Source organism: Eulemur rufifrons, chromosome 2 (genome assembly GCF_041146395.1).
Source record: "Eulemur rufifrons isolate Redbay chromosome 2, OSU_ERuf_1, whole genome shotgun sequence".
NCBI classification, from domain to species: domain Eukaryota; kingdom Metazoa; phylum Chordata; class Mammalia; order Primates; family Lemuridae; genus Eulemur; species Eulemur rufifrons.
The window spans coordinates 20,875,557-20,901,075 of NC_090984.1; the positions used below are offsets into that span (position 1 = coordinate 20,875,557).

Sequence of the window (25,519 nt, forward strand, 5' to 3'; positions counted from 1 at the left end):
CCTCACCCTTTTTGAGCACTAAAACCTACGTCCCTGCATCAGGCCAGTTGTCATGAGGGGCAGGGAGGGGAGTGTCCTTTGTTCTTTGTGCCACAGGAGGTGGCTCGAGGGAATTGCTCAGGCGGAGGTCATGAGATTGTTTTAGCCAAAGATGGGATTATGGGATCAATCAGAACCTTTAAAAGCTCTGTACTTTTTAGATGCAGGACATTGGTACTTTGAGACAGGAGTCTGTCAACCTCCTCATTTGCCTGAAAATTAATAAACTCCTCTTTCCTTCTCCTCAAACCACTTGTCCTGGTTCTTCTGATGCAGCCTCAGGAACAAGTGCTGAACTTTCAGTAACGCTAGGTTCAAATCTTGGCTTTGATTAGTTGAGTAAAAAAATGGGCCTAATTTTCCTCGTCTGAAATTAAGGAAGAATGGAGCTGTCCTACGGGGCGGAAGTGAGGCTGAAGTGAGGCTGTGTGTGAAGAGCTTGTCTTGGGGCTTGTCACTGTTAACACCCTCAGTGAGCTGTAGGTTGGCGGCTCTCTGCAGCAGTGCCCAGGCCAGGAGCACAGAGGGGCTTGAAGCTGATGAAAAGGAAGAGTCAGTGGGGGAAGCTGAGAAGCTCAGGCCCCCAGGCCCTGAGGGGGGCAGGCCTACAGATCTCAATGCTCACAGTGGGCTCTGTCCTAAGCATCAGGTGGCATCAGTCGGGCAGGGCCGGGAGGGCTTGGGTGAGGCAGACACCTGTGGCAGCTGGAGCCAGACTGGACCAAGGCGGAGAGAGGCAGAGGGGTGGCCCTGTCAAGCTACGGGGCTGGAGTGGCTTCAGATACACCCCTGGGTCTTCAGTGGAGAGCAGTGTAGCAGCTAGAAGTACTTGGGTGAGAGGGAGAGAGTGGAAACATGAACCACAGGTTTGGAAGTTTTTGCTCTATTTTTGACTCCAATATGGGCTTGGTGAGCAATGGGTGGCGGTGGGGGGCACAGACCCAAGTCCCTCCACTCCCCCCGGCAGGTGAGTTGCTTCTCTAGAGAACTCTTCTGGTCCCCACAGTTGCAGATTCCTTAGAAGCCCTCCCAGCCCCACTTGGAGTCTTAAGCTCAGACTGGTGACCAGGACCGTTCATTCTTCCTGTTGTTTCCATTGCAGCTTCCAGAGGGTGAGGGAGCTGTTGGGATAAGTGCGTGCCCATGTGCACAGAGGGTTATCCGGGTTCTCGTGGAAGTCAGGTTGTGTCCAGGCAGCCCGTTTCCTCTTAGAGGTTTGCAATTTGAGAGAATTGGATCTTGGCAACCAACTCCTTCCTGCCCCCTACCCAGTGTGAAATCCAATTTTTAGGTTTCAGCTGTAATTGCCTTGAGCTGCTCTTAACAACAACTTGTGATCTGCCAACTGCAGTTTTTGGCTCCTAAGGCACTAATGAAGTTCCATCCTCACAGAGCGCAGGCTCACTCAAAGGGAAGCATAATGTGCTGGCCTTGGCGAGGAGGCAGAGAGCTCCCGGAGCAGGGGGCGCACACAACCTCAGGCACTGAGCGCTCCCCACACCAACTCACCTCAGGCAGGAATGAAACCAAGATTCTCCATGGCGTGGGTTAAAAGAAGCCACTCTGCAGGCCTGTGGCTGCCCAAGCCCCCGCCATATGCAGTAGTTCATCATCTCTGGATCCCAGAGTCAGAGAAGGGTCGTCTCGCTGAGGACCCACTAATGGAATTCCCAGGAATGGGTCCCAGGAGGCAGTGGGGGCAGGAATAGGATTTCTCTCTAGTTATACCAAAGAACAAGGCGATCCCATGGAAAAACAGAAACTCAATTTCTTCTAGTCTGTTCCACCTCACCTGGAGTCTGGCAGGGCAACACTGAACTGGTCCCACTGTCCACTGCCCATGTCCTCTCAGGGCTCCGGGGTGGCCACTCAAGCCAGCAGAACTTTGGACAGCGGCTCAATCCCAGTGGGCTGTCTCTGTGACCGCCCAGACCTAACTGCTTACTTCTTTCTTCGGCTCCTTTCCGCCAGAAGCCAGCACGTTGTGCTGACACCTGGCAAGGCTCCCTAGGCTCTTCTCCAGCAAGGAGGCCAGAAAACTGCAGCGGGCAGAGCCTGTGTCCCTGGGGACTGCCTGGTTGGTTTTGTGGCTGACCCTTCTCCTCCTGGGCCCAGGCAATACACAGAGAGCTTCTGGGTCCACACCAGTGTGGGATTTGCTCCTCAGCAACACAAACCTCCAGTCTGGCAACCACTTTTCTGGAATATGCCTTAAAAGCAATGTTTGCAAATCTCAGGGTGCTTGCTAGCAGGGAAGAGCAGAAACACGGAGTTGGAGACATTGGAAGGGGTCTGGAGCTCTAAAATTTGGTCTAAATTTAGCATCTACATCTGCTCTTTCATCCATTCTCCTCCAGTAACACAGCAGCTGTTGTTGCCACTGCTGAGTTCTGCCTACGCCAGGTGGCCGCCTCTCTTTGGCTGAAGTGTCCACACATTGGCTTATCTGCCTTCGTGAGGACCCTGTGTGTGACCACATGCCTTAAGGAATACCAAAAGCATGTGAATTCTGCAGATGATGCTGTACAAGGCCCCGCCCTGCTTATATCTGCACAGCTCTTGTGATTTCCACTGGGTCAGCCAGAGCCTCTCAGATACCCGGTACAATCCCAGGAAGCCTGAAGGCGACTGGCCACCAGGGGGCGATCTCACACAGCAAAGCCGCAGCCCTCCGAGGCGTGCGGAAAGCCACATACCTACACTCTCTCTTTGGGGCCTACTTTCCTCAGATTAAAGAGTGACTAAACAGAAAATACAGTCATTCGCAAACATTGTTTTTAAGGCATAGTCCAAAAACGTGGTTGCCAGACTGGAGGTTTGTGCTGCTGAGGAGCAAATCCTATGCTGGTGTGGATCTAGAAGCTCTCTGTGTATTGCCTGGGTCCAGGGGGAAGGATCAGCAACAAAACCAACCAGGCAGTCCCCAGTCGTGTCCACAGCGAATGAGGGTCCACGGTGCAGAGGGCACAGTGGCGGAAAGCCATGGTTTCCTGCCTTACAGACAGGCCATCCAGCCTGGGGGGCCAGAATTACCATGTCTGCAACCAAACCCTCCCCAGCATGTCTGTGCCGAAAAGTCGCTGAAAGGACAAGCATTTGTCTAGTTTTTAGTATATATTAAAATGAATTTATTTACACAGTAATGATGCCACAGAGTACACAGCAAAGTACCACAGCAAACCACAGGGTGGCGCCACTGGTGACGGAGGGGGCCTTTCACTGATAGATTTATACATACTTTATAATATGTAAGTAGAGAGGTGAAGCTCCTGAAAGAGCAAGAGAAACAAGATTTTCAAACACAGAGAGTGTGGGCAGGGCCAAGGAGGATTAAGGAGAGACTGGAATGAGGGCTGTTAAGATTCAAATCACTGAGTACAAGGACATCTTACTCTGCCTTCATCTCACTCCAAAGTGTCCTGCATATCGTCAACAGAAAACCCCGACCTAGCGTGTTCATGCAAGACACTCTTTGCAAACCCGTAAGGGAAGGGACAACCAGGTAGTGTTTGGAGCAAGTTTCTGAAGCAGTGTGGTTTAACCTCTCAAAAATGCTACCTGAAGTCATAGGGCTGGTTCGACATTCAAGTTATCATGAGTGCAGACACACACGTCCCATCCACACATGAAGGGCAAAGCGTACTTTCCGTACTGCACTAATATTCATAGCAAAATATATGACTCTCTACTTCTGCTAGGTTAAAAAATTTCCAACCTCTTTTGATTCCCTGAAACTTTCTTGATTTAAAAAAAAAACAACACCATAGGGGTGGATGGGATGGGTGGGATGAGAAGCGGGGCTAAACTCAGAGGCTGTGTGGACGTTCAGAATGCAGGCCCTGCAGCCGGGCTGGGCGGGGAAGCTTCCGGCAGCGGCCTGTGCAAAACCTGCTCTGATTTCAAACAGCCGCAGGGAGAGGGTGTTTAGCGGCTGTGTAGCACCTTGCACCTTCTGGGCACTTACGAATATTAAATGATGGTGATGATGAATGGTAAACAACTCTGCAGGAAGGTTTATAAAACAAGTACAATTTGTTAAGAAATTTCCCAAGAATTCTTTAAACAACCCTATTAAAACTACCGTATCTCTTTAAAAAAAAAATCCCCCGCGTTCAGTATCACATGGACACAGTGTCCCCAAGCCAAGGTCTGAGTAACAGCCACAGTCAGGTCAAGGGGAGACAGAAGAGTTCCTTCTTCTTAAACGTAGGGGAGCTTTGTATCTACCCGAGGCTTTCGTCATCCTCCTCCTCATTTTTTCTTCTAATATACAAAATGGACTTCTTAAAAAAATAGATGCTTTTTGAGGATGGGATTTATTAGCTGAATGCCTTGACATGGAATGTATGTGACTTCCCCTCCCGTGGTGTCTGTCACAACTCACCCTCATCATCCCAGAAGCATCAGGATAAAAAGCTTGATTTCTTTGGTATAGTCTTTCCTAGCATCTTGCATCACAGCTCTCCTGGCTTCCCTTACGGCACCAGTTTTGGTCCGCGGAGTCGCCCTTTTGGCGCTGCTGTCGGCAGGGACAGCGAGACTTCAGTGCGCACTTGGGCAAGAGCAGCACCTGGCTTTGTGTCGGCACAGCACTTTGGGCCTTTGCGGATAGGAGCTTCAGTGAGGTAAAACTAATAACCTGGTGTCGTGGGCGGCCTCCTGTTCACTCACTAGGCTGGACCAGAATTTTCAGTCCTTATTCACTAGGGAGGGGTCCGAAAAACACACCAGACTTGGCCTAGGGAGTCAAATTCCTGTTACCCCTCCTCCCCAAATGTTACACATCTAGAATCATTTGAAATGTAGCACAGAATCTTGAATCTATCCCTATTTCTGGGGCTAGCCTGTATTTTTTTAGATCACTTGCTGGTAAAATCTGGAGAGAAATCCTAATTACAGGTTACCAGCAAAGCAAATGTCAGGTTACTTCCCGGCACCAAAGTATTCATAACTCAAATTTGGGAAGCTGGGTGCAATCTTCCTAGGCCCTGCTATTTAGTAGGCCCCCAAAATCTTTCATGCAAATTGTACAATACTGGAAACTTTAATGTACAATTTTAACTAGTTTTACTCCCAGAAACATCATTAGTATTTCTAGACGTTTAGATCTCTTGGCTTAGAGTTTTCCGCGTTCACAAGTTTATTCTGAGTTTGGAAGCAAAACTGGGCCCCATTTAATCTCACCATGGGAGGCCGCTCTGACTGTTAACATCCTAACGATTATATTTTACTTGGAGGCCCTAACGTCAGTAGGCCAGGTAGGCTGTGTGCTTGCGCCCCCGCCTCCCAATACCTCACGCTGTCCACCTTCTGAGGGCAAGTCCTGAAACTCCTAGCCACATTCCTGGCTTCCGATTCTCACTCGGCCTGGGTGGATCTCATTCATGACCGTCATGTTGTTCCACAGGGTACAGCTGCTCTTGTTCTCGGCCTGTTGTTCTTCATGAATTAGCTTCTGGGCATCACATTAGTGTACCTCTACCAAAAGGGCTTTCCCCAGCCAGCACCGGAGGCTTCTCGAAGGGCTGGTCCTCTTTGTGGAATATCCACTGACTCGCTTCCTTCCAAGACTAGTTCACCATTCTAACTAAGGCACTCTGCTATACATTCAGTCTTGCTCTTGGCTACTCCAGCCACTGTCGTGTGTCTCCAGCACCCAAAAGTGTCACAGAGATTGTTCATGTTCGTGTGGCTTAAGGAAAAGTTTCAATAGGAGCTTAATTGTTCAAATTTTCAATATAAATGGAAGAATCTATAATAAAAACTTCAATAGAAACAAAAAAAAATTTCCAATCAATATTGAAGGCAATAACTTGTTGATACTTGAGAAAACTTAAAGTGCTATACTAGTCACAATCCAAAACTCATATATATATATATAAAATGGGTGTGTGTGTGGGTGTGTATATCTGTGTCTACAAGAGGGTGGGATTTCTTTCCAGTTGATGAATAAATTCAAAGTTTCTACTACAATTAAAATGAAAATGTAAAATAGTTGTGATAATGTTAGACTGAATGAATTTTTTTATGGAAAAATATTCTGAGGACCATTTGATATAGTACTTCTTGCCTAGAAAAACATTTCTCTATTCTGCTATAACCTTCAACACCCCCTTCCCTCCCCACCTCACAGTCTTCGGCCGTCACCCAGAGAAAAATTAATCTAGCCACCGGTCTCTGGGAAGCCCGAGGCCCTTCTCTGACTAGTTGGCATTCATCTTTTGCCCTTAACACATTAGAATATAAAAATAGTACTAAACACATCTGATGTGAAGAGGTGCTTGGTTTACCAGTGCGCTAAGATAATGGTAGTGGATGTGTCCATGCTTAGTATACTATAGAGTTAACACACTGACTGCCACACTAGAAAAAAATTTTTTTTCCTTGGGGCCATAGTGTTTTATTACGAAAATACAATTAAAACTTTGAAAACAAAATGATCCTTTCAAATTTAATGAAAAATTTATTTTTTATTGTTTTCTGTGCATGAGTTACATGCAACTGGAAAAATATTTCACGTAACTCCCAAGGTGAAAAGACGTGTGGAGTTACATATGCTTCACGAGGCCCTGGGCTCAAAATGAGCGTGAGTTAAATACAACTCACGTGGCAGTTAATGTGTTAAAGGAAGATTGGATCCAAGTCATAATAGAAAAAAATAAAGGAAAGAAGATACCTAGAGACATAACAAATAGAGAAACCAGGGAACATTCTGCATTAAATATGTAACATTAAATAGTTAACATTCAAATTTACACGGGGCAAGGCACCACGAGAGTGACATTGAGAAGGTATGTCTCAATATGCAAACCAGGGTGGGGTGGGGGAGTTTAAGGGAATGTGCTGGCTGACACGGTCGGTGGTCTGTGTGCTGCCACTACAGTGCGTGATCAGGCAAGGAGTTATGTGACGTGGGCTATGCTAAGATGCAGCGAACACCAGCTTGCCAGGCGGGGTGCAGCCGTGCCACAGGACACCGCGAGCAGACTGCCGGCCAGCAGCAGCGGTGCCCACTCCACGGCTATTCCTAGGGGCGGAGCCCTGCCCTCCGGCGAGAGGAGGCAAGACTCTTCGTGGGCCAACCAGCCCTCTTTCCTGGGAGTCCTATACTGCTGGCCACGGGGACGAGGACATCCTCCATGCGGAGCCTCACATATCCCATTCTCTTAAAAGAAAAAAATAAGAGCACAATAAAATACATTCTTCTCCTTTCTTGATCCTCTTTGATATAGGTGAATCACATGAAAGGCTGGTAAAAATGTTAAAAGTTTAAAAAAATTTCCAAGGCCACTAATGTGCTATCTAAGTAATACTGCACAACCAGTCCTGGCTTTAAGAAACCTCTGTGCTGGCAGATGAAGGGCCCCAGGGCTCCCTCACCGACCAGGAGCAGAGAACACGTCTGTCCACCCCACCACAGGTTGCTCCCTCAGAGGCCTGGCCTTCCAGCACGCATGTGCACGCACACACGGACACACAAGTGTACACACACGCACACACTGTTCGAGTGACTCTTGGGATTTCAAGGTTGAAGTAAACAGATACTCACAGTTTTGAATAAAATAAGCATGAGCACGCACACGCGCACGTACACACACACACACACACACACACCAGTGGAAGGGACACTCATCTCTTAGCGCAAATATGTGCCAAGGGAAGAAGGGGAGGGTTTCTGTGGATCTCGCTTCAGGTGAAGTTGTAACATAAACACTGTAATATACAGCTAAAAAAATACATACAAAAATTGCACATATATCCATAGGAGAGGAGCACAGGCTCCACACCCGCCGAACAGCTCTCAGTCACCTGCCTCAGCAATCTAAATCCCCGTGAGCTGTCCTCAGAGCCATTGGAGAGAGAGCGAGGTGCCACCTACACTGGGAGGCAGTCTCTCTAGGAGAGGGCAACGTTCTGAAGAGGTCAGCAGTCTCATCAGTGGCCTTCGTCCTCTCCCCTGCCTTATGGCCATTCCCAACAGCCCGCTTCGCTGTGCCCTCAAAGGCCATCTTAGAGCTCAACTGACAGCCATTTCATTCAGGGCTGCTGCTTACAGCACTTGGTAGACGAGTTGACACCGGCTACCGGTGGAAGGGACCTGGCCAATTACTGCTTGGGGGAAACTGTGATCTGGGCACCGCCAGCCCGGGCTGCAGTGCTGCCAGTTTTGACAACAATCAAAGAATGGTATTTTAAAGTCTGTTCCCTGATGGCCCCTAGAGAATTGCACATGCAAGAAAATCATCTCCTCATGTCCTGCCAGCTATTTGTAAGCTCTGAACTGCACTCCACCCTGCTGAGGCATTGGTGACACCACCTCGGGTCAGCTCTGTAATGGGCCACAAGTGGCTGATAAATCCAAACTTCCTTGGCAAGCGAGGACAGAGTAGAGGTGAAAGAGAACCAGGCAGTGGCAGCAGAGGGCAGACTATTAGGGCTGTCTTCCATGCAGTGCACACACGTATAGATAACAGAAACGGAAACAGGTCTGTGACCCAAGGGATAGGAACTCTCCTTTTCTTTCTACTACCTGCTGAAACGGAGGATAGAGGCCCCGGTAACCAAAACTGGGCTGATGCTAAGGATGGCAGTTCTGCCTGGTAAGAGTCAGTTACTGATACCTTAAAGGAAGAAAGAGTCTGTTGTGAGAGTTTACTGGATGCTGGTAGAAATTGGTTAAGTCTGTCTATTGCTAGTGAGAATAGATACTTGGTGCTAAAAGGACAGGAGATATTCAGAATTATGGAAGAACTGGACAAAGCTCACTGGTTCACTGAGTTCACAGCAAAGGAGCTGTCTCTTCAAGGATGTGCATTCTCATTTTTTTTTTTTACCTGTATTTATGGACTATCAGGATGGAAGGTGTTTCAGGGGAGGCAACTGCACATTTGTGCAGTTGCATTTCTGTAAAGTTAAGACAGACTCAGCTTCTCACTCGATTTGGAGCTCTGAATAACCTTTCTGAATGGACCCACTTGCTCATGGACAGGGACGGAAGATTTCTCTCTCTTCTTTCCTTGAATTCTGTGTGAGTATTAGGAAGGGGAAGGACGTGGGTGACATGAAGAAGGTGAAGATGTAGTAAAAGCAGCATCCGGGACACATTAACGATGTTGCAGGATTTTCACAATACAACTGAGGGAGTCAGTGGTGGCAAAGGCCAAATACTGAGCACAGAGCCAGTCCTCCAGGCTGACCCCACCCTCCCTGTCCAGGGACTTCTCAGCAAACTTGATCATCAGCAGTGTTCGCTTGATGTCCAGCCAGTTTTGGAGCAGGCTGTTCCTCTGCACTAGGCTGGGGGAGGCGGTGAACGTCTGGAAAAGATCTTCCCGGGGGCCCCAGAGCAGACACTGGAGGATGCCTTTGGCGTCTGAAATGAGGATCCTCTCGGAAGGGTTGGGGTTCAGGAGGCAGCTGGCCAGCTGCTGCAGGCCTCGGGAGTAGGGGGAGCGGAGCGGGATGCGGGGCAGGTCTGCTCGCGTGTACTCCTTCTCCTTCAGCTCTGGATTCTCATCGAAAGGGTTGGGCAGATGCAGCATCTCGTAGATGAGGATGCCTGTCTGGAACTCATCACACTTCTTGTACTGGGTGGCGGTTATGATTTCGGGGGCGAGGCGGGACTGGTCCCGGAGGATCTCGGGGTCCACCAGATGGCTCTTCTGCTTGGCCTGAGAGAAGTTGCTCACTATAAGCCTTGTGGGACAAGATGAGGTGGGGCTGGGCTCTGCGGGCCCAAGACCCTGGGCGGTTCCCCCCGGCTGGTAGTGGACAAGCAAGAGGTTCTCCAGGCGCAGGTCGCAGTGAGTGACGTGGTAGGGTTTGAGGTGCTCGAGGCCAGAGCACAGCTGCAAGAGCAGCAGACAGACCTGCCTTTCGTACAGATCAGGGCTTTTCCCATGCTGGGCCAGAGAGTCTCGCACAAAGTCGGCCACAGTGAGACACGGAACCTCTCTGGTGATGACCACGACGTGGCTTCTCTGCTTCTTGGTCGTAACCCCCTGGCTCTCTTTCAGGGATGACTCTGCTTCGGAAGAGGGCTCCGGGTTTTTCCCATCAGTTTCTCCTTTTGTCTCTTCTTCACTCTCTTCCATTTCATCCTCTTCCTTTCCAGGGGCATCGGGATCCTCCCAGGGAAGCAGACGGTTGGGGACTTCGGCAAGGAAATGACCACAGTCCTGCTGGATGTTAAAATGGACGGCCAGACTCTGCCGGACAGCCAAGCTGTGGTAATACTGCTGAGATTCTTTAGCTTTGCTCTTGCAGATCTGAAAGAAGAAAGCAAGTAACACAATTTAAAACTCACACTTTCATGACTAGGCGTATGGCATTATCAAGGAGGAGTAACTGGACGGTGACGGGTTAGGAACAAACGATCATCTAGTGATGCCTTTAGAAAGAGTCTGGGTAGTACCATGCCGAGTGACAGTAACAATGGCAGTCATCATCGCTCATGGCTGTCTACGTGCCAGTCTGTGCTGAGCACTTTAGTGTACCATCTCTAGCCCTTACACTAACCCTTTGGAGTAGGCTGAGAATCTAAAAAAAAAAAGCAAAAACATGCCCAGGGGTCCCAGTGTGCAAACCCAAGGCCATCTAATGCCAACGCTTGCTCTTTCCACTATGCCCTGCACCTCATCTAGAAAACAGAACGACAACAAAATAATTTCTTACCTACTTTTTGAAGAGTTTTATAGCCCAGACATATACAGCAGGCCAATAAATGGCTCACAAAGTAGACTGGAATATCTCATTTCCTCACCCATCACCCTTTGTGTCAACTTCTCATCGGTCAAGAGAGAGAAATACAACTGGCCAGGTAAACTGTGGGTTTTCCTACCTTTAAGGTCATTGTGATGGTCACAACTCTGGCACTCACAGTTCACTGGCAGGGTAGGGCATAAAGGGTTGAAAGAATCACTGGTCTGACCTCGTCAGAGCAAACCCAACATTTCAATGGCAGAATTTTGAGTTTTATGCTTTCTCTTCGCAGGCCTCATTTAACGCCCAATATTCGGGCAATAAGACCTTTTAAAAAGCACTTCATTAAGTGGTTATGGATCAAAGAAGAGTTTTTTGATCAAAAACATGAGCCAAGTATTCTACATACCGTAACCACTATTGTATTTCTAGTCTTAAAGGGTTGTAAAAGCAAAAAGTAAGCAAAATCACCCCTAAATGGGTTACCACCCTCATGCTGTAGAGTGGCCGACAATGGAAGACTCAGTCTCCAACACTAGTTCACAGATCATAACAGCCTGGTCCTGAGTCCCCTCCACGGCCCTGGTAGCTGAGGGACATATTCTCTACTCTTCCCCTCAGCAGGAGTACACTGCCATAATTTACAGACAGCAAAGCCTCCAGCAACAAGCACTCGCTGTAGTCTTTACATGGCCTGTTTATTACAGTAATACAGAAAAGAAGCAAACGTTTAAAAAAAGTATTTTCTAGTCATTTTCATTTAAAAAGAAAAATGTACATTTTCTTAGGAAGATGCAGATGGGTCTCCAGTTCTGAGTAGCAACATGTTCTGATTTCCATTCAAATAGATATTAAGAAAAAAAAAGAAGACCAAAGGCAAGGGAGTCTTGGGGGAGAACATCTCTCTCTCTCTCTGTATTTATTATAAAGAGACCTGATATCAGTGATCAGTGCCATGGAAATATCTATCTATCTATCTATCTATCTAGATCTGAACAAACTCCTTCAAGTCTTCTACCACCTACCTAATTAGTTCGAGGGTACACTAAGCATTTCTGTTTTAAGCAAACTTCTGGTCTTGAAACAGACGCCCCCAGGCCGAGTTTAAGTTCAAGTAGTATATCTTTTAGAAAATACTGTCTTTGGAAAGCTCTGAAAGGCTCATTACATTCGGTGTAATATATAATCCTATATGCTCATCAATCATAACATGTATTCTTTCTATACTGGACTGTTGGCTGTATTGCAAATATATGTGTCACCAAGTATTTAAAAATCCTGTATTAGTCATCATTTAGTTGTATAGGAGTTGGATCCAACACGTGGCACCATTAACACCATCTCCAGTTTTAATAATTTGCTCAGTATCACATTGCCTGCTGGAATGAAAGTTCAAGGGTCCCAACTCCTCAGTCTTTGAAAACAGTCTGTCAAATACTACAGGAAGTTTAGCAGAATGAAACTGCATAGTTAAACTCTAGCTGTCACACTGTAGAAAGGATACTCACCAAGGACTTAAGAGGCCTGGGATTAAGCCTTGCCATTAGCTGTGCAGCCCTGAGCATTTGACTAATTTCCCTGGGTCTCAGTTTCCCCAAGAAAGGAAACAATGTCAAGAATACTGAAACCTACTTCATAGGGCTGTTGTGAGGATTAAATGGAATCGAGTACATAGAGTACATCTGTAAACTACAAAGTGGTACAAATGTAACACTGATGATGACTGAAACAGTTAACCTCTTGTAAATGTTAAAAGTGACACAATCTTATAGAATCCTCATATGTTTTCCAACAAAGACAGCAAGACAGAAAAATATAGCTTTCTTTTGAGTCCTGACAGACACCTGCCATGGCAGTGAGGCTCTCTGACCACAGGTTTGAGAAAAGACAGGTAAAGAGGGACTGCTAACATTCAACACCTCCAAGCCAGTGTCACTACATTCTGATTCAAGATAGGAAAACCTAAGGCTAGGAGAGAGAACTGTGGTATTCACTATGCCAACTCAGGCTGAAAAAAACTTGCCACCTTGTAGTTTAACAGTAGAGGCAGAGAAGATATTCTGATTGTGATGTTCTAATTGTATCTAGACAAACACACACACACATTTGTATAAGGTCCTCCAGAGCTTAGTGAGCAGATAAGAACCTGGATACTACAAGAGAATTTATGTTTAGCTTCACAGATCAACTTGAGATAAAGGATCAAAGTGATTTACGAAGAAGAAATGATAAATTGTTGCACCATTTGGGATGCTCTGGAGGAAAATGCTCTGCCTAGCTGAGTGGGCGGCAGGCACCTCCTTATCTCTTCATTTTATAACACATAGACAGGCTGAAGCATAACGGATCACTCTAGTTTTAAGGGCAAAGGCAAAAAGGAGAAGACTGGAGTGTAAAAGAGGAGAAAAAGAGGGATTTTCATTGGTTCATAACCAGGAAAACAGTTACAACCCAAACACAGACCTATGGAGATTTCCATAATAGGATTTCACATGATGGGTATCTCATAAATCTTTATTATGGAGCCTGCAATGATGTTAATTTAGGTAGGAGTATTATATTATTCTATGCACCACATACTACCCATTTTTCAAATATTAATAACTTGACTCCTTTAGTTTTTTAAAAAACTCAAAATGACCTGACTTCAGATGATAAATTTCTAATCCAAAAGTTATTTCAGAAAACAAGCCACTCTTTTCAGAACAAATGGACATGGTCGTTCTGCCAGTTTTTTAAATTTTTTTCCTTCTTCCCTTACCCAGAATTTTCTCTATGAGGGATCAAAGTAACTTTCTCGTGGCCTCTCATTTTCATTTATCTTTCTTGAAAGGAATTCACATTCCTTCTCTATAAAGGGTAGCTGGCATGAACCAGAGGAATCTCGAGAAAGATTCATTACCCGAAAAGAATGATTTCTGCAGGACTCCTAGGCTCCCCCAAATTTTAAAACAGGAAAAAAAACTAGAGTGGAATGATCCCATATCTTCATGTAAGATTGCTTTTCCTAATGGGAGAAAAGGCACCTCATATTTGTTTTGGCTGTGTTTGGAAAAACTTACTTAAAATAATGCCAATTTTGGCAGATTCTGTGCTGTCTGCATTTTCCGAAAGGGAAGAAAAATACTATGAGAGCCTGAGCCACAGTGACACTAGAGGGAGCTGCGATATCAATATCCAGGAGTCATTTACTTGGAAACTGCAGCAGGAGAACAAAACCAGGCTGGTGAAGGTTGAATCTTCTCGTAAAGTACACCACAGGGCCTCTTTCTGCACAAGTGTTTGGTTCTATGAAGGCGGCAATGCCAAATTTGTGCAAAGGGAACTCTTCATGTGACGAGCATACGCAGGAAGAGAAGCCTGTCCTGGACCCTGGTGGCTCTCGCCCGCTTGCCCACTCAGGGCACGGCTGCTTGAGCTACTTCTGCAAAGGAGTCAGTCAGAGACATCAAAAGAGACAGCCAGTCAGCTGGTAGGTACATACTCACCAATGTGAATAACATACTGTTGCAAAAACAGAGGCTGGAGGGGAAATCGGGTACTTGTCTGGGTTAATAAAGATCAGTGAAGACAGAATGGGAAAGAGAAATATCGATTCACATCAACTGAGCAGTCGTGTAAGTATCTGACGGTTCCTCAGCACTTCCCATCTGTAAGACACAGCATCCTGAAGCAATCTGACCAGATTCCGAAATACAGGCAGTGGGGACCCCGCAACCCCTGACAAATAAATCATCTACTGGAAAATGGAAACAAAACAAAACAAAACCCAATAACCATGCCTTCCAGAATCAGAGCCAAATGACCCTCTCCTGAAACCTCAGAACCAGGGCAAAGCACACAGCACTTGCACACACCCAATCCCAGCAGGGAAACAGCTCAGCGACGGTTCCTCAAGCACACCAGAAAAGTTTAATTCCAAACATTCATTTCGGTTCAGGGGCTCGTTTTCTGTGTTGCTCATGGCAACCGCTCTGCATACCTTTGAGGTAAATTTGCCATTATAAAGCATTTATGTTTGTAATAACCCCAACCTAGACAGCTAACTTCTAAAAAGCAGACTGTGGGGGGCTTTGACTGTCAAGCCCCATTACAAGCAGCCAGGGAGGAGAAGATAGCGCTATGTGTCTAGCGCTACTGACCCCTTCAGAACACCCCCGATGCCTGGGACCTATGAAGAGGACATGAATCTTGCTGCCCTTTCAACAAGTGATATTCAGTTTAAGACAACAAAGTAGGATGCAGGGGGAAAGGTGGACATGGGGCAAAATTAAACGGCATGACTACAGAATTAATCAGTTGTTGATTAATTCTGTTGATTAATGGTATTATCCATTCTTTTTCACTTGACCCTTCTTCCCAAAGGTTCCTTGAAGTGCTGGTGTTTGGAGGGTCTCTCTTCCATCCTGATTTTTCATTGACACATTCCTTTTGGCAGGCTAGCTCATGGCTTCAGATATCTTGGACACATTGCTGACTTTCACATGTACATTTATAGCCCACAGTTGTCTCCAACTCTTCTTCCCACCAAACCCACTGCTCTCTCAGTGTTCCTTCTCTCGATGAATGGCTCTGTTAGCTGTCCCAGAATCTGAATGAACCAAGTTCATTCTGGATCTCTTACATCCTCACTACCTATGTCTAATCAATTACCAACTCCTATTGATTTTGCTTCTAAATAACTTGCAAATTATCCTCTTTTCTCCATCTTCATTGCCATCATCATCATTTGCCTGGACTACCACAAAAGCTTTCCTTCTGGTTTTCCTGAGTCTCACATGATTCCCTTCAAATACATCTTCCACGTGGCCAGAGAGCCATCTTTAAAAAAAAAATCCGGGCCGGGCGTGGTGGCTCACGCCTGTAATCCTAGCACTCTGGGAGGCCGAGGCGGGTGGATTGCTCAAGGTCAGGAGTTCGAGACCAGCCTGAGCGAGACCCTGTCTCTACTAAAAATAGAAAGACATTATATGGACAACTAAAAATCTATATAGAAAAAATTAGCCGGGCATAGTGGTGCATGCCTGTAGTCCCAGCTACTCGGGAGGCTGAGGCAGTAGGATCGCTTAAGCCGAGGAGTCTGAGGTTGCTGTGAGCTAAGCTGACGCCACGGCACTCACGCTAGCCTGGGCAACAAAGTGAGACTCTGTCTCAACAAAAAAAAATAAAAATAAAAATAAAATCCGCTATCTCTTGCCTATTTCAGCTTCCTAATGGCTCCCCATTATCCTCACAGGATAAAGTCCTGGCCTCACCTCCCTTTCCAGTCTTATTTCCCATGTCTTTTCCACTTGCTCTTACTATATTGAACTATCTGCAGCCAGGCCCCTGCTCCTGTCCTCCAGGGGTTCTGCTTGGGGGCCCTCTTCAACCCTCACCTATCTGCCTGAGGGGTTCCTGCACATCCTTTCAAAGCCTTTCTCAGATGTTAACTTCTGTCCAGAGAGGATGTGCTAAAGACTCTAAACTTCCTTTCTGTGTTACTTCTATATCTTGCACATGTCTCTACTATTGCAGTCATCACACTTTTTGTCTGTCTTAAGAGCAGGTACTCGAATCTTTAGGGCCCAACACAGAGCAAGGCACATAGTACATGTTCAAGATGTCTGTAAAAAATTCTGAGAAAAGGCCATGTCTGATTCAGTGTGGCCATAGGGTTTATTTACTCAGACCAGGTATAATATATGAACAGCTTTTATGAAACAGATGGAAGTTGGCAAGGTGATAGGGAGGGACAATGGCAGACAAATCTGAATAACAAAGACTCATGAATGACCTGACTATGCAAAAGAATAAAATCTGATCAATGAGGGCTGTCTGCTGAGTCCAGGCTGCCTGGAGGCTCACTGATTTTGCACAGCACAGAACCAGACACCACAATGACAATGACACCACAACCACACACAATGACATGGCTCTTCATCACTCTATTCAATTTTCTCTCCTCTTCCTCAAAAGAAAGCAATAATTACAAAATACAGGACCCTTCAAAATTATTCTATATTAGCTTTTATTTTCCCATTATGGGCCCAGTGTGCCTTCAGCTTACTTCCAGTTTATCAGCAGGGAATCTCATTTCCATCTCACTTTGCAGTGCCTCAGTGAACCTTAAGTAAGATGGATATCGCAGGAAATGAATTGTAGAGGGACAAAAATGAGAAACATTGAAGATCACACGTATCATACCATATGTGCTACTTTGTTACATTACACAAAAGCACAACTACAAGGGAGAGAGCTCCTGCAGAATGAAAACATGCAACTTCTAAATGGATACCCAGTACTTGGTACAACCTCACTGTAAGAATACAGGCTGATTACTGACTGACCTCAATTCCTTGATCTGCCTAGGAGGAGTATTGCTTTACTTGCTGCTACAGAGCTAAGACCCACATACTCTCAATGCTGTTACAACTGTATTCAAAATAGACTAAATGTTTACTATCTAAAATGCTATCTGGGCCCAGAGTACTCAGGACTCCATTTTGTAGTAATCTGCTATGAGACCTGTCAGGTAGGTCAGGTAATTTACAGCTTGAATTGCTGCAAAAATGTTCATGTGCCCGAGAAACCCGTTTCAGACCTTAGAAGAGAAATTCAAGATGGCAACTGTATAAGATTTTATCATTTTATTTGTGACATACTCACCAAATCTTTTCATTCTCCTACTCAGCATGTGGATCAAAAGAAAATCACTTGTGTTCCTGAGCCAGTAATTTAGGCTGACAGAATGTTGCCCTGGATGTTCACACTAGAGAAACTGAGGCACAGAGAAGTTCAATAACTAGTTCAGGGCTCAGATTAAGAATTCAATTAATTTGAATTCCAACTTGTGATTCTCAACTATAGCCTCTCACCTCATTAATTAAAGCCATAGCTCCCTTTTCCCACTGGAAAAGTCATCTTGACTCCAGGTTTACATGAGCACCCAAACCCTCTCCCTTCTAAACCAATTACCATTTGAGACTCTTAGGCTCTTCTGTGTGCACTGAGCCCTGAAACTAATGGACGCTGCCCTCGGATGGCTATGAGTATGTGTAGCTGCCTGCTGATCACTTTCTGTAAGGTTTCAGTGTTAGAAATATTTATGCTGAATGATGAAAGTGGAAGTGGTTTCCCCTCTAGTTTTTTCCTTACCACTAAGCCAGTATTTAATAGCCTGTGTATGTAGTCTGAATGAGTTGTAAATTCCTACTAATCACAGTTATTCTTGTAATGCTTTTTCATTTGGTGTCTTGCTTTCTCAGCATCCACCCAAATGAGATACATGAACACTCTGGAGTAAAAAATGTAATAAAAGATGCTGGTCTCCAAAGTTTACCTCTACTTAATTTTAAGCTTTTTTTTTTTTTTTTTTTTTTGAGATAAGATTTTGCTGTCACCCAGGCTGGAGTACAGTGGCATCATCAAAGCTCACAGCAACCTCAAACGCCTGGGCTCAATGGATCCTCCTGCTTCAGCCTCCTGAGTAGCTAGGACTGCAGGTGCACACCACCATGTCCAGCTGATTTTTCTATTTTTTTGTAGAGACGGGATCTCACTCTTGCTCAGGCTGGTCTTGAACGAATTCCTGGCCTCAAGTGATCCTCCTGCCTCGGCCTCCCAAAGTGCTAGGATTACAGGTGTGAGCCACCTCGCCTGGCCTATTACAAACTTTTAATAAGATTCTGGCATAGCTGAAAGAAAGGAAGCAGCCCTCACAGTAGTAATAGGGAAGTGTACATCTTCACTGAATTTTGTGTGCTCTGTGCTCGAGAACAAAACCTGGACTATTAATACTTTAGAAGGAGAAGATGCCTACCACCCCAACTTTGGAACTGTTGGAAAAATAACTCAGAAATTTGTACTTTTTGCCTATGTGAAATTTTTAGCATCTTCTTCAAAGTAACTCCATCCACATTTTCTATGTGGTCTTACAGGGCAGCATTTGTTGTAAAATGATCTCATGAGAGGAGTGAAAAACAAAAAGTCCCAGTAAGCCTGAGCCACAATTTTACTCACCTGTACATCCTGCTCCTAGACAGCCCTGAGGCATGGTAGGGCCAGTTTACTGACTCAGGTATGATATAGTAGGAAAGGTTTTATCTAGGAGTCAGGAGGCATCCTGCCATGAAGCTGATGTCCCTACGCAAAAGTGACTGTTCCTCTCTGGCCTCAGTTTCCTCCTGTGTAGAACAGTGGAGGCACTTCTAGAATTGACTTTAGTCTACTGTGAAGATTATGTGTTTGGTCAGTGGCTATCCAGATTCTTTGAAAGGGAGAAAAAGCAAGGTAGACTTTATTTAGAAAACAGGGAAGTTAAGTTCATGTTTAAGTTTATGTTAAGTTCTATTTAAAGAGCAGGGAAGTTAAATTAAGGGCTGGAGGCCAGCCAATATGCAGCCCACAGAAACAGACGGTCCAATCTGTTGGGTGGTGGCTTGCCAAATCATGATGAGAAGATAAAAGAAGACACGGGCTGGGTGAGGTGGCTCACGCCTGTAATGCTAGCACTCTGGGAGGCTGAGGCAGGAGGATTGCTTGAGGTCAGGAGTTCGAGATCAGCCTGAGCAAGAGAGAGACCCTATCTCTATTAAAAACAGAAAAATTAAGTGGGCGTGGTGGCACGCACCTGTAGCCCAGCTACTCGGAAGGCTGATGCAGGAGGATTGCTTGAGCCCAGGAGTTTGAGGTTGCAGTGAGCTATGATGACACCATTGCACGCTAGCCAGGGTGACAGAGTGAGACAATGTCTAAAAAACAAAACAAAACAAGAACACATAGGTGCTTTCTAGGCACATGAGAGAAAAGGATGGAGGAATAAATAACTACCACTTATTAAATGCTTAACTTTGTGCCAAATGGTGCTCTGAGCACTATATACATCACTATGTATACTTTAACTCCTGAGATTTTTAACAATGGCTTTGAAAAGCATGAAATATTTTTTCCATTTTACAAATGAAGACACTATACATAGAACAGGAAGGTAACTGAGCCAAGGTAACACAGCTACTATGTAGGTAAAGCACAAATCCAATTTAAATCCAGATCTGTCTGACTTAAAAGCCTGAATTCTCAACCACTTTGTCAAGAGTACTCAAATGTTGTATATAGGAACTATGTGGGGGTGTTTGCTACAAATGCAGTTTCCAAGGCTTGATTCTGTAGGTATGGAATGGGGCTGAGAAAATGACATTACGAGGATCCCTCAGGTGATTCTGGAATAGGTCACCAGCAAATCACAATGCAGAAATTTTCTGTTGTACCATACTGCCTCCCAGGAGAAGAGCAGTCCAGACAGAGGAACCAGTGTGTGCAGAAGCCAGGTATCATGGAACAGGAGCTATTTATAATTTGTGCTAGAGGATGGGATGACAGAAATGAATAACTGAGGATACCTGCCTTCAAGCAGCTCAAGGTCAAATGATCCAAAATCTCTAATTCTTCAGGTTTTTTTCCCATTGAAAAGACATTATGACATCATTTTTTTTAACAAATCAAAATCACCTATAATTACCACCACTCTAACATAGAAATTATTTGAATATTACCATTTTGTAGGTCAATTTTTAAAAAGCAATGATCATACTATTTGGTATTCTGCTATTTTCATGTGATATTTTACAAAAAATGTTTTTCATAATTTTATATAGTCTTCATAATTACCATTTTAATGGCTGCAAACATTCCACTGGGTTGATATGCCATAACTATTAAATTGTTTCCTTAATATCAGGCACTTAGTTTATTTCCAATTTTTGGCAGTACTTAAATTCTTGAGGCTGCTAGCATTTTGTAGCTTTTTCTCATGATTTTAAGGAAAAAAAGATGCTTACATCTTTGAAATAATGAGAAAGAAAATATCCAAGTGCAGAACCTATCTAAATATGCTCAGGCTAATGCCTAATATTAAAGAATAATAGTGAATAATCTATAGAATGTTGAGCAGTAATTTTCCATTATTGTTAGTAACAATAATGCATTATTTTATTTTATATGTACTTTATAGTTTATAAAAGCAGCTTCACTATATAAACACATGCATTATAACAATCTTATGAGATAGGTAGGGCAGTTAGTATCCACTGATGTGAAAACCGAGAGAGGTTGCATGACTTGGTTAAAATTACACAGCAATACGTTCAGAACTCGGACCCAGGTTAGCTGACTCCAAAGCTCTTTATTTTGTACTGTGATATCTTTTAGTTTAAGAGCAATACAAATCATAAAGCTATTAATGTTGAATGAAGATTAGAAGAAATATGAGAGAGGAAAACCCTCAAATCCAGGAAAAGTCCTGGATTTTACAACAAAAACAAACACAACACTTGCTATAGACTGAATTGTGCCCCCCAACCATGTGTATGTTGAAGCTCTAACCTCCAATATTACTGTAGTTGGAGATGCGGCCAAACAAGGAGGTAATTAAGGTTAAATGACATCATAAGAGTGGGGCCCTGATATAACAGGATTAGTGTCCCTATAAGAAGAGAAGTGCACACATGCTCTCTCTCTGCACAATGTGAGGACATAGTGAAAAGGCAGCTATCTTTAAGCCAAGGGGAGAGCCCTCACCAGAAACTGAATGAGCCAGAACCTTGACCTTGGGCTTTCCAGCCCCTAGAACTGTGAAAATATAAAGGTATAACTTTTTGTCTTTTTCTTTTGGAGACAGAGTCTCACTCTGTTGCCCCAGATAGAGCGCAGTGGCATCATTGTAGCTCACAGCAACCTCAAACTCCTGGGTTCAAACGATCCTCCTGCCTCAGCCTCCCAAGTAGGTGGGACTACAGGCACATGCCACTGTGCATGGCTAATTTGCGTCTTGAGCTCTTGACCTCAAGTGATCCTCCCTCCTCAGCCGCCCAGAGTGCCACAGGCGTGAGCCACTGTGCCTACTCAGTGTGTATTGTTTAAGCCATTCAGTCTATGATACTTTGTTATGGTAGCCTGAGCAGACTAAGACTGAGATTTTGATACTGACAGGTGGGGTAGCACTGTAAAAATACTTAAAAATGTAGACGCTGTTTTGGAACTGGGTAGAGGCAGGAAGAGCTTTGAGATGCGTGCTAGAAAAAGCCCAGATAACCATAAACAGACAGTTGCTAGAAATATGGATGTTAAGGGCAATTCTAGTGAGGTCTCTGAAAGAAATGAACATGTTATCTGAAATTAGAGGAAAGGTGATCCTTGTCATAAAGTGACAAAGAACTTGGCTGGACTGTGTTCTAGTGTTTTGTGAAAGACAGAACTTGCAAGAGATGAAATGGGATTTCCAGCTGCGGAAATTTCTAAGCAAAGTGTTGAAGGAGTGGCTTGGTTCCTCCCAACTGCTTATAGTAAAATGAAAAAGGAGAGAGATGAATTGAAGAGGAAATTGTTGAGCAAATGGGAACTAGAACTTAGAGATTTGTAAAATTCTCAGTCTACTCTATCCACATTGTAAAAAATGTGAAAGCCTGATCTGAAGAGAACACCAAGGCTGTGGTTAAACAATCGTTTCATTAAGAGAAAATGGGCTGGGCATGGTGGCTCACACGTGTAATCTCTGCACTTTGGGAGGCCAATGTAGGAAGATTGTTTGAAGCCAGAAGTTTGAGACCAGAATGGGCAACATAGCACAACCTTGTCTCTATTTAAAAAAAGAAAAAGGAAAATGGTGTGACTTAATGGACTTAATCAGCCATCTCAGCAGAAGCCATGAACAGGGATGGGATTATGCCAGCAAAGACACTACCAGTTTGAACTAGAAAGGACAAAGTGGGACGGAATGAAGGAAGGCTGGTGAACTGCTAGACCATAGAGCTATTTGGCTGCTAACATGTACTGTTCTTCAAAGAAAGGGAAGAATGACTCTGAAAGTGACACCGAGACCTCAGGGCTGCTGTTCCTACCACAAGCCCAGCGGGCAAGGCTGGTCCATCCTTGGTTTCAAAGGGTGAGGCTGCCTCTCTAGATCTGGAGGGCCAGGATGTGTGGGACCAGTGCCTCCGTGGGGGGGCTGCCCTGCAGAACCGTGGTGGTGACGCTGCCACCCCAGTGAGCTGGAGGGCAGAGTATGCAACCAAAGAGGATTATTCTTGGGCCTTGAGATTTAAAAAAATTTGACTTGCCAGGATTTAAAATTGCTTGGGACCTATCATTCCTTCCTTTTTTCCTTCTGATTTCTCCCTTTTGGAACAGGAATGTCTACCCTATGCCTGGGTTCACAGTTATATCTTAGAAACACATAATTTGTCTGGTTTCACATGTTCATAGATAGGGAGGAATTTCTCTCAAGATGAATCATACCTTGAATCTCACCCATATCTGACTTGGATGACATTTAGATGAGATTTCGACCTCTGACTTCAGAGTTGATGGTAAAATGAGTGAGACTTTTGGAGCTATTGGGATGTGTTTTGCATGCAAATGAATTTGGAGGGGATGCTAACGGCTGGATGCTATGGACTAAATTATATCTCCCACAAAATTCATATGTTGAAGCCCTAACTTCCAAAGCGAATGTATTTGGAGACAGGGCTTACAAAGAAGTAATTAAGGTTGAATGAGGTCATAAGGGTAAGGCCCTTGATACAGTAAGATTGGTGTCTGTGTAAGAAGAGATACCACAGCATGTGCTCCCTCTCATTTTCTTCCCCGCTTCTTGCTATGTGAAAACAAGGAAGAGAGCCCTCAACGGAAACCAAATAGGCTGCAGCTGTGATCTGGGACATTTCAGCCTCCAGAAACAAGAGAAAATAAACGTATGCTCTTTAAGCCATCCAGTCTACGGTATTTTCTTATGGCAGACTGATCAAACTAAGATAACACACAAAGTAAAGATTTTAGTACTCTAAGACTGCAGTGGATTTGGTATTTAAGGAGTAGGGGTAGTATCCTTTGGCTTTTAAATTGCTAAATTCTACCACTGATTTCCTTTTGCAACATTTTAAAGATCTTTTAGTCTCTTTAAGAGACAGTCACACCTGTTAGAGTACTCTAAATTCAATTAGCATAGGACGGGATATTTTGAGAAGACAAACAGAAAAGAGTTTTTGTGTGGGCCAACTGCTGGTTTCTTTTGCTTATCTCTGCGAAGGTGGGATTCACAGAGCCCTAATAGTTTAGTAGTTTATTCCTCTAAGGCTGTACAATCAATCGGGCACTTTTGGAAGCACAAGAGGGTCTTCAAAGAGACATTTATATTCAGCATTTAGCGTAAAACATCCTTTCTCAAACCTGCCAACGACCCCCAGTATATAACCACCTGCCACCTGTTCTTTGGAGATTGCTTTTGCATCATTACAAGCAAAGAAATCAATACCAGACCATTGATTTGGGAAGGAGACAAGATTACACGGCAATAATACATAAAGTTAGTCAAGCCCTACTTCTCAATTGTTTTGAAAGAACAGATAGTGCAGGGCCCCTTTCTGAAATAGGTACTCATCCTGCATTGGTGATCTTGCAGCAATAAAGGCCCAAGATAGCGAAAGGCACCATAACCCCAATTGATGTAACAGCTCTCAAGTGCTACACAGAATCTCAAAATGCCTTGGTAGACTCGATAGTAATGTATTAACTCAAATCCAGATCCCCGCTCTGTAGTTTACTCCTCAGTTTAATTTAAAAAGTGTGGGCTGGAGCACGGGGTCACTCTGCCAGTGCCACCAGACAGTCAAGTAGTGTGGGCACTCCAACTGCAGAGAGCAGCTAGTTGAAGGTCTGTTCCAAACATATATTCTGTCTTGATAGACAGGTAAGGCCAATCTTTTACCTTATCCACTAATTTACTAAGATACCATCTGGTCCTTCTGAGCCAAATTAACATGTAAAAGTCATTTAGATAGGTTAATTGGTTTTGAACCAGTGAATAGAATCAGTAAAAAGGGACTAAGGGAATGGAGAACGTTACCTTAAGTTTACACAGAGCTTTGTATTTTTCAAAACCCTTTCACATGCATTATCTCACTTGATCCTCACCTCAATCCCACAGAGTGGATGGATTATCCCTGTAAACATCTGAAAAAAGGAGGAAATTGAGGCTCAGAGACTATTACTCTCTTAAAGTAACCTAGGGAAGGAAGCTAGTGGATAGTGAAAGAAATAAACACTTATCAGGGACATTTTGTTCTCTTTTAATCAAACAACAGCCTCGTAAGATGGGTACCATTATTGACAAAGCTACAGAGTGAGAGAGCTAGGATCTGAACCCAAATCTTTTGGACTTAAAAGTCCACGCCTTATTTGTTATGTTGATGAAACCTATGGCTTACTGTTACAGTGAATATAACTGGGCAAGAATTCTTGATATCAAGAGTTTTAGCTGTCTTGAAGTAGTGGGTTGTCTGGAATGAGCAATACACATGTAAGAAATTAATAAGCAACATAATGGACAAAGTGCAATTACGAAGTCAGAGATATCTGTGTTTAAAACTACTGCTTGCCAGCTGTGTGACCCTAAGCAAGTTAGCTTACCTCTCTGAGCCTTCATTTTCCTCATCTGTCAAATGGAGAAAAAGATCCTCATAAAGCTGATGAGAAGATTAAATGACATAACATAAAGTTCCTGGCATATCAACAAATATTGATTATCTTCCTCTATAAAAATGTTTCTCTAGAAACCTGAGGAGTTACAGAGTAGGGCAGACAAGAGTCTCTTATTTGGTAGAGAATAAAGACAGAAACATAGAGTGAAAAGTACATAAAAGACCTCATTTTTATAGGTACCCCTTACAAATAGCTGCAGCTCAATATCTACTTTAAGAAGACTTCTTTGACTTCTAGAGTTTGTGTTAAGGTCCTTCCAAGCTCC

The 25,519-nt window shown here is 44.3% G+C and overlaps 1 protein-coding gene across 1 annotated transcript in view; it reads right to left on the reverse strand.

Moving 5' to 3' along the window:
* Positions 1-6,401: 6,401 nt before the first annotated feature.
* Positions 6,402-25,519, reverse strand: part of PEAK1 (pseudopodium enriched atypical kinase 1) — a 255,813-nt gene continuing 236,695 nt past the window's right edge. The window contains exon 6 of the mRNA XM_069481556.1: positions 6,402-10,307. Within this exon, the coding sequence (XP_069337657.1) occupies positions 9,144-10,307 (1,164 nt within the window). The 3' untranslated portion in view covers positions 6,402-9,143. The remainder of the gene's footprint in view (positions 10,308-25,519) is intronic.